The 9533-nt window shown below is 41.0% G+C and overlaps 1 protein-coding gene across 3 annotated transcripts in view; it reads left to right on the top strand.

The window, feature by feature from the left end:
• Positions 1–1989: 1989 nt before the first annotated feature.
• pitpnm3 (PITPNM family member 3) overlaps positions 1990–9533 on the top strand; it is a 105079-nt gene continuing 97535 nt past the window's right edge. For all 3 annotated transcript variants that reach the window (XM_063493532.1, XM_063493530.1, XM_063493531.1), the window contains exon 1: positions 1990–2547. In XM_063493532.1, coding sequence (XP_063349602.1) covers positions 2523–2547 — 25 coding nt within the window. In that variant the 5' untranslated portion in view covers positions 1990–2522. The remainder of the gene's footprint in view (positions 2548–9533) is intronic.

The raw sequence follows: 9533 nt of genomic DNA, 5'->3' as shown, positions 1-9533 counted from the left end.
CAACAGTGAATTGTAGGCTTAAACAGTAGAATAGTAAGTATATCTGCATGTGTGTGAAACAGCAAGCCACGTCATCAAACAGCACTTTAAGGTAAAAATAGCCAGCTGACAACTTCACCTTACGTGAGAGTGCTGTGACATACAGCATAATAACGCAGTCATTTAAAAAAAAACCAAAATGCTTTTTTCTTTAGTGCTACTGACTTGAAAAAGTTTTAAACGGTGCCTTCCATAAGATTGCTGGATTATTTTTAGAAAACAGAAAAGAACAACAAATCTGCACCTTGGGTGCTAAATTCAGTTTGCTGACTGCCTGCACTGTAGTTTGTGAGTCTTTTAACGGCTCCCAGAAAGCTTAATGCTGCTGAAACAGTTCTTTCATCCATTTTTCAAAACCCCCGCAGTGTTTATACCAACAAAAACATTTAGTGTGATTGAGTTTCTTTCTGCCTTTACTTTGTAAGACTTTAGTCGTGTTTACAATGAATTTTCAGTGCCTAGACTGGCTCTGAATTGCCACAGAGATCTGTTTTTTTTATAATTGTATGGTTCAGTAAAATATTTCTTACTGAATACTGACATCAAATAACATCAAAAGCCACTGTTGAGAAGCAAAGTGCTGCTTTGAGTTGTGTCTCCAATGGCATGAAGAGAATTCTTCTTACAAAAGAAATTCACATAATTCAATTAGCCTTTCTTTTCCTCTTGGATCCAGGCAGTGCTGCCATTTGGTGTAATCAGAGCTATCTGTCTTTCTGCCTTCCTGGCCTTAAGGCTTTTCCCTATTAGTTTTCCTTAGTAGGGATTGCAACTCACTGTTCTACACCAGAAGTGTATTGGCATTGGCTTCCATGATAAATACAAATTGGCTGTGTGTATTCCTAGTAGAGTCTGGTAATGTAGAATGTCTGGCTGTCTTATTCCAGGGTGATGGTTCGGCCATCACCATTTCCCCCATCAATATTCATTTGTGTGGACGTGACTGCTGATTGATGCCACTACCAGACCATCCTTACGGGACTGTGTAAGCTCATGTGTGGTCACACATGTGGATGCGAGTGTTGAAAACAGCAGGTGTTACTGTGACCACTTCACACACTGCTGCTTAATGTGCGCCATAAAGAAACGTGAGGGAAGCTATCCTGCAGCTATTCGGGTCAAGTATTGCAGGACTGGAGGTCGAAATAAGCTTAGAAATGAATTAGAGGAATCCATTAGGTGAAGCATCTGTCAGATTAAACCAGATCTCACAACTGGATTTAAAGGATTTAAAGCTGCTGAGGGAAACGTGGTTCATGTGCTTCATTCCTGTTTTATCCCTTGAAAGAAAAAGAAGGCAAGAAACGGAGTTCACGCATGTGCCGACAGCTTTGTTTTGATGGTTGGTTGTATTTTGAAGCACTTCTCAAAGCCCAAAAGATTTGCTTCTCTGCCTGAGTGACTGCCCAAGCTGACTGACCAATCTGGCATCTGCTGCTTTGTGATGGATGGTTTAAAGGGGTGCTGGCTCTCCCCCCTCCATCCTGTTTCACTGCGCCCCCATGCTCTTCTTCTTTATGCCACATGTTTTCCATATCTAAATTTCTATTTTAATTTATTATTTATTTTTGCTTACAGCCAAACTCTATACAGCAAAACCAGATTGTATGACACTGCAGAAAGACTTTAATCTACTTTACATTTCATATTCTGCGTATTTTTTTCTACTCTTTCATTAAAGCTGTGCCTTGTTCTTTTTTAAATCTGACTTTTGGGACCCCCGCACACAAATGCAGCAACCTTTCTTACAGAGTATGTGTAATTTCTGCAAAAGCTTCTGGCATGATAGATTAAATAAAACTGATTTAAACTGCCTTGGCTAATTAAATGTGTCGTCCCAGTGACAATATAGCTGGTAAACTGCTTTTTCATTACGGCTCCAGGCATGAGAAAAGCAATGGACCAGCTGCTTTTTAGGTCTCCATTTAGGGTCCTCCTTGAGTGTTTTGCACAGTCAGAAAACGGTGACAGGAAGAGGAAGACGGACGCCCTTCAGCAGCCGCGGACGTGCGCGCACCGCTGGAGGCAGTCAAGCTGCAGACCGGAGCTTTGGCACAACTCTGGCTGCTGTTAGCGGCGGAGAGTAGAGAGAAACGGGAGCTGGGTGGGCATGACATGTGAGCCAAGTCTGCACAGATACACCACATAGCCAAAGTATGTCTGCGGAGGGGCGGGTCGATGCTCCGAGGGACTTGACTCAGGTGAATGAGAACACAGCTGCAGATTTCTCCTGTATTTGGCTTTTTTGTTTAATTTTCCCATCTCATCGCTGAGAGGAGACCGATGAGGCAGCTGTAGACCTCCCCGTGCCCCGCTTCACCCTGATTCAGCCTGGCAAGCGTCAAGGTGCAGCAGCCAGGAGAGAGGGGACAGAGGAAGAGCCGATGTTCAATTAACTATCCGACGAAACGGTGTCGCGGAGAATAACGTGACAGCATTGCTGAGTGGCCGCAGACTGACAGAAACACAAGGGAGAGGACACTATGTCAAAGGAGACGAGAGTAAAAGGTAAGGGGACACTACATGCCTGGTCTGCGCTAACAGGTTGAAACCTGCGTCTCGTGCTGCTGCTGGATGTTGGCGCGCACAGCCGTGTGCTGCGTGGATGAAGGCGATCCGTAGGAATGCGCTACGGTCAATACAGACCTCTGTGTGTGAAGCGGTCTGGTGGACTGTCCAGCCAGGTCCGTCTTTATATCAGTCAGACGGTCTGTCTGACCTGCCTGTCTCCGTGTGTCCGTAAAGGTGTCACAGCAGGTCTGCGTCAGATTCTGTGACGCTGCTGCAGGGTCAAATCTGGACAGGTGAGGTGCGGGTGACCTACAGACTGACCCGTGTTACTAAAGGTGAATGGTCACAATATGTGTCACATTTTGCATTCGTTACTCTGTCTATAAAGAAACCGTAAATCATAATATAAACATCAAGGACAAAGTACAAAAGAAATGGAATAATGCAAAGGAGTTCAGCATTGCTAAAAATAGCTGGAGATGTTTTTTTTTCCATGCAGCTCATTTGATTGTTAAATTGGATATGTGGAATGTGAAAGAGTGTTGACAGGACAGTATCAGCAAAAGCCTTTGAAGTCCTGACATTTCTGTGGCATAAAAGGTTTATTGTTCACTGGAAAGATGGGTTTGCTGCTCACACTTGCCACCTGTTTGCGTTTGTGCTCTTTCTGCTAATCTGTTAGAAATGAAGTGCTTAAAAGGGCTGCTATTATTCTCTTTCTGTGCACCTGCTGCAGTTATATAGCTGTAGTGAAAGACCAGGATTTATTTATTTATTTGTTTTTGCTGTGCAAATAAGCCAGATTCTAGTGATATAGTGTCAAACATTAATAAGTGGGTTCACAACCTGGATGCATGATACCATCAGTCCGGGTTGTGATGTTGTGAGTAGTGATACTTTTCTTCTTTCATGCATCTGCTCTGCTGAAAAGCCTGTGAGCGTGTCACCAAATCTCCGGCAGCTTCAGGCTCACAGTGGCCTCTGTGCTCTGACCTTTTACATCAACTGAGAGTGGACGGAAAATTTCCCCGCAGGGATCAATGAAATATCAAATCATTATTACTACAGGTGGTGGCAGAAAGTGTCACAACACAGAGGGGCTAATATTCGGCGTGGCTTGGTCTTTAAAGTAGCGATTCCTCTGATTCAAAGTAAAACACCATAAAAAAACACAGGGTGCAGTGACATCCAACGGCTAACATCTCTGAAATAACACAAAGTAGATCCCTATTGTCAGCAAGCTGATTCAGACGAAATTGTCCAAACCATTTTAAAATTGTGCACAAAATTCCCACTTCAGTACTTTCCTTACTTTATTTCACTTCTTCTGTCCTGCTTTCAGGAAGTGTGCAAAGACACTTTTTATGTGTTTACCATTAGAAAACAGTAGAAATATTTTGGATTTCTCCAGAATGCTCCACAAACAATCAACTGCCACTTTATTACTAATGGGTCGAAAGTGTGCTGAGAAAATACCTCCCCAAACACACATTACATCACTATCAACACCATCCTGAACTATTGATACAAGGCAGGGTGGATCCATACTGTCATGTTGTTTGCCAGATTCTGACCCTATAATCTGAATATCGCAGCAGATGTTGAGACTTTCTAAACCAGGCAAAGTTTTTCCAGTCTTCTATTGTCTATTGTGTGGTATTCTGCTGCTGTGTCTGCTGCCCATCTGGTTCAGAGAGATGCTCTTCTGCATACCTTTGTTCTAACGAGTGGCTGTTTGAGTTACTCTTACCTTTTTATCAGATGAAAGCAGACTGGCCTTTGTCCTCTGACCTCTGCCATCATTGAGGTATTTTAACCCAAAGAACTGCAGCTTCACTGGATAGTTTCAGACCCCACTCTATATACTCTATAAAATCTAGCAACAATAGTGTGAAAAAATCCCAGCACATTATCAGTTTCTAAAATACTCAGACCAGTCTGACTGGGAATAACAACCATGCCACGTTCAAAGTCATTTAAATCATCTTTCTTCCTCGTTCTGATGTTTGGTTTGAACTTCAGCAAGTCATCCTGGACAAGTCTACATGCCTAAATGTTGTGGCTTGTGGCTGTGTGATTGGCAGATTGAATATTTGCCTTAACAAGCTGGTGAACTGGCACGCGAAATGAAGTGGCATGCAAGTGTGTATGAAGTGAAGTCTTGTAACTTCTATGACGATTTACAAGACACCAACTTCTGCTTATAGGTAAAGAAATGTTTGTGACTCAAGAGTCATTGGTCTTTTAAAAATCTAATAATCTGCCCTAAATGATGTCACTTGAAATAAAAATATAGCTTTTATATTTGTGACCCTTAAAAACCTGACCCACACAATTCTGATGTGAGTTCAATGTTACAGAAAAACCTGAACCTAGAGAGTAATGATGATCTGAACAAAGACTGACAGCACAGTATATTTAGCGTGAAGCATGAGCCAGTAATATCCTGACAGAAATCTGAAACTGAACCAACAAAATAAAAATCCAGTTTATTCTTAAACCCAGGCAAAGGTACGTGGATTACAATTTGTGTGTTTCTCATTCACTCACCAGTGGCAGAAGAGCTGCCATGCAAGGTGTTCACCTGCCACTGGAAACAAATTTGGGTTCACTATCTTGCCCAAGGATACTTCAACACACGAAAGGGCTGGGGATCAAACCATCAAGGCTGCAGCACAGCCTGCCCCTGAGAGTGAGGTGCAGCCTCTATGGCAAGGAGTTTGTTTTTCACAGAAATCAAGAGAGTAGTCTTATTTTTAGTAAACAGTCTCAGAAGACAAATTAGCTTCTCTGGATGCACGGAAAGCCATTTTTTTTCTCACCAGCTGTAGCTGGATGTCTTCTCCAGTTAATCTTAATTATATTTCTTTGAGTCTCGCCATAAAATTCACTAGCTAATGGAAACTACACTGTGCTGCCTTATATTACTTCAGCCTTCTTTATAAAATCATGCGAACCCTGCGATGCTCTGGCAGGCTGGTGGCAGATTGATGGCGAGGCGCAGTTTGTGTGGGGTTATTGTTAGTACAGCCATATATCAAGCATGCTGTGTATCTGTTTTTATTAAATATCACTTGACCTCAGTTCCCAGTATAACTTGTGAAGTAGAACAGGTCCTATCAAAACATTACTCTTCAAAGCCCCAGCAACATGGACAATGCAGATGTTTTAATTTCATATCTTTCACGTATGTATGCTGATCTTAACTTTGTCATTTTCAATCACAGGAGCCCTGCAGGGGATGAACTTCTCATTTAAAATCATCTCTTGACACACTTGGGAGAAAAATCTTCATTATAATCGAGTGAAGGGTCTATGAAATGTAAGGCAAAGATAATATGGATATGCTCTGTATTTCATCATTAAAGTGTAACAGCGAGTGTTTGTGATCTAAGCTTTCGGTTTGTACTCCCCTTTTCGACTTTTGCAGAAACATGGCCTCGTGCCCAGATTCACTGACTGTCTAGCAAAACAGATGAGAGCCTCAGCTTTAATCATCCAAACACTGAAAGATAATTAGAGCAGAGTAATAAGGATTTAGGAATTATAAGAGCTGTGCGGAGTAAAGCTTCGGTCCTTAAAATAAAGCAGGTGTGACTCAGAGTGTAAGAAATATTAATGGATTTTTCATTTTGTAGCCATGCTAGCAGAAGGACAGCTAGTGCGACTGGTGGTTAACATTAACAAAGTGTGTGCCATGCAAGTTAACATATAGAACTGTTTAATGCTTAAATGTTGTTCAAACAGGAGCTTTACTGATCTAACAAAATTCTTCATAAAGACTGGGGTGATGGTCTTTAACATTGCTTTGCTAAGTTTGTCTTGATGGTGTGCATGTGTTTAGCTGCTAGCTGGTTCATGTGTTCAGCTGCTAGCTGAGGGGAGGGGCTGAATCACTGCCTGCCTGCAGGGGTGGTGTGAAGCTGTGTGTCAACTGGAGGAAGCAAAGACTGCACTGTTAGTATCAATACTGTTGCAAATGAGTATCTAATCCAATTTTACTGGTAGCATCTTACCATGCTCCTTATGTTTTTCTTGTATGTAGCTTGTAGTTGCATTACTGCTACCTTATGGCAAAAAAACAAAACAAACAAACAAGAAATATCATAAACTTTTGATGTCTTTGTAACTTAATGACAATTTAAATGTTAAAAAAATCAAAGTCATCATTTTAGCACAAGCTTTTGTATGACCCTTTGTGGTTTTTGTATGATGATAATAGTGCTACCCTGAAATACAAATGTGTAATGTTTATTTCTGCAAGCAGCTCAACATCACATTTGATAGTTTATTATCTTTTAATGAGACCTGTAATTCAACCAGCTGGCACGGGAATTCACACTTCAGTTTTACACTTGATTGTGCATCCCTGTTTCTGCTTCCACTATAAGCTGAACCTTGGAGCCAGACAGGTATTGTGGTGCCATACCTCTTTTAAGAATTTTTTTTCGAATCACCGTCGGTCATCTTCGTCACCTCCTCCCTCCCCACAGAGTACAGTCTTACAGATTCCACTGTTTGTCCTCTGTTTGACTCACTCACTCACTATTCCAAGGCTCAGTGTAAGATTGCACCTTTGAGTTTTTGTATTTCTCAGAGCTGATGAATCTAGATCAGCCAGAAAGCCTTTTCTTTCAGTTGCTGTCCAAATAAAATAAATGGGTAGGCTACCTGGTGTTTTGCTGAGATTTACCGTCAAGCTAAAAATAGAACTGGATGATGCTGGTGAACAGTCTCTCCCCCTTTCTTTCTTTCTTTCTGCTCCTACTTTTCGCTCTCTGCAAAAGTGAATAGGGGGAATGGCAGTATTTTTATGTTAAAATAATTTGTTTTGTGATGTTTCTTCACAGGGAATAGACTGGTGGCACATTTTCTGAAAAAAATTGATTCTGCACTGTCAGTGATTCTCCAAACCCAATTCTTATTTACTCACTTTAAGACATGATGAATACTTTATATACTGCATTATACTGCCAGCACTAGCTGTGTATAGTGTTGTCAAACTGGTAAAACGGTCCCCAGACAGCTTGTTTATCAAACAGCAACACAATGTTCTCTGAATTCTACAGAGGCGTGCGCTAATGCATTCAGCCTGTGACCTCTGTTATTTTATTTGATCATACAAAACAGTGTTAATTTGAATTTAATAGCTGTTTGTCATGGGGAGGCACAGTGGGCTTGTGTCCGGGAGCAGCGATTCACAACGCACAGAGCAGCTAGGCTGCTGCTGCTGTTTGAGGTCACAGAAGAGGCAATGGCAGGGGACCAGCTCACCTGGAGCATGGCAATAGTTCACTTGTCATCTGTCACAGCCAAAAGTCTTGATGTGGTGTGGAAGGCACAACCTGTGTTTTCTATTTTTCGCTTTGCTGAATCATATTCACAGACTCCAGAAAAGGTTTTTTAAAGGCACAATTACTCAGCATTACAATGCTGAGCTATTAGCAGAAGCACTTAGTTTAACATCTATCCCGTGTCCTGCCAGTAGGGAACAAAATGTTGCGAGCAAGATGACACCATTCTGGGTTTCTGGTAATTTCCATTGCTCAGGGCTTTAAACACATGGGCCCGAGTTAAATTGCCATTCATGTTGATGAATTGTTAGGCAGCTTTTAAAAGCTGCGCTTAATAATAGAGATGCAGCAATTGCAGTTCTGATTCTGATTTCAGATTTTTTTTCTAAATGTCAGTTGGCAAAGTCAGAACATTCACTGGTTCCTGCATCTCAAAAAGATTTGTCCATTTTTTTGTTTGGCTTCTTTGACACAAACAGAATATTTTTGTGATTTCAAGGTGCAATTGTGACACAGTTTTAGCTTAGTTTAGTTTAGCCTTCAGTAAATAAACATACTGATAAAGCTGCTCCACAGCATCTATCCAATACCAAAAATGTTGGATTATAAAAACCTTAACTTCTAAAAAGATTTAGCAGCTAATGAGCTAAATAATATCCGGTGGGAGGTAGAGCAGTGTATTTACTAATTGGAAGGTTGGTGGTTCGATCCCCTCCAGTCTGCATGCCAAAAGACCCTCCTTGTGCGTTCATTGGAGTGTGTGTGCACGTGTGCGAGAATGTAGATAGAAAGCACTTAGATGAAGAAAAAAGTGTTTGGGTGAATGAGAAATGTTTAAAACATGTTGAGTGAGCAGGTAGAGTAAAAAAAGTGCTATACAAGAATCCGTCTGTTTACCATCATTGTCTCAGGAGATGGTGGTGATCAAAAACTCAGTAAATATGGGTTTACATAAAAATAATGTAACCATAAACAGGCATTTCTTTGCTAACAGGTTTGTCACAGCAACTTAAAAGGTTGAAATACTATATTACTTTTGTTTTTATATCTTGTTTCTGCTTCTGCACGTTAGCCAGATTATAAAATATTTTAAACACAACCTAGACAGAACATAATTTATCTTTCGGTCATTTCATTTAATGGTTTGTGTTCTTTGAATTCTGTCTAGAATTTTATTATTGCTTCGTGGTAGTGCAGTGACTGCTTTGCTGTCAGGTACTAAAATTCTGATTTATGCCACATCTCTATTTATAACCAATCCAGTTTCAGATTATATTACCATAAACTGTAGACTTTACAATGTAAACCAGCAAGGAGTCTTCTTCAAGCAAGACAAACAGTACAGCTATATGTGGCCATTACTGCACAGACAGACAGGGACGCAGAACACGGTCAGCAATGATAATCATTATCTAATCGTAGTGTAGCAGTCCATTAACAGTCAATTGGAAGTGCTGATCTGTGCAGCTAAAGGATAGGTAATGGCATCCATGAAGGTGATCGAGAAACCTCAATCTGGTCTGTGTCTCTCATTGACTGTACTGATTGATTTAAGCTTTGCATGGAGGCTTAATTGCATTACAAAAACTACGACTAATAGTTATTTGCATTGCAGGGCTGGGAACATTGTTGTTTACTGTTTACCATGGGACGATTGCTGAGGCACGACATAAAGAGACTGAGCAGACA

This window comes from Pelmatolapia mariae, linkage group LG14, assembly GCF_036321145.2.
Source record: "Pelmatolapia mariae isolate MD_Pm_ZW linkage group LG14, Pm_UMD_F_2, whole genome shotgun sequence".
NCBI classification, from domain to species: Eukaryota; Metazoa; Chordata; class Actinopteri; order Cichliformes; family Cichlidae; genus Pelmatolapia; species Pelmatolapia mariae.
The sequence above is the reverse complement of the archived record's forward strand: the minus strand, read 5'-3'. Positions and strand labels throughout refer to the sequence as shown.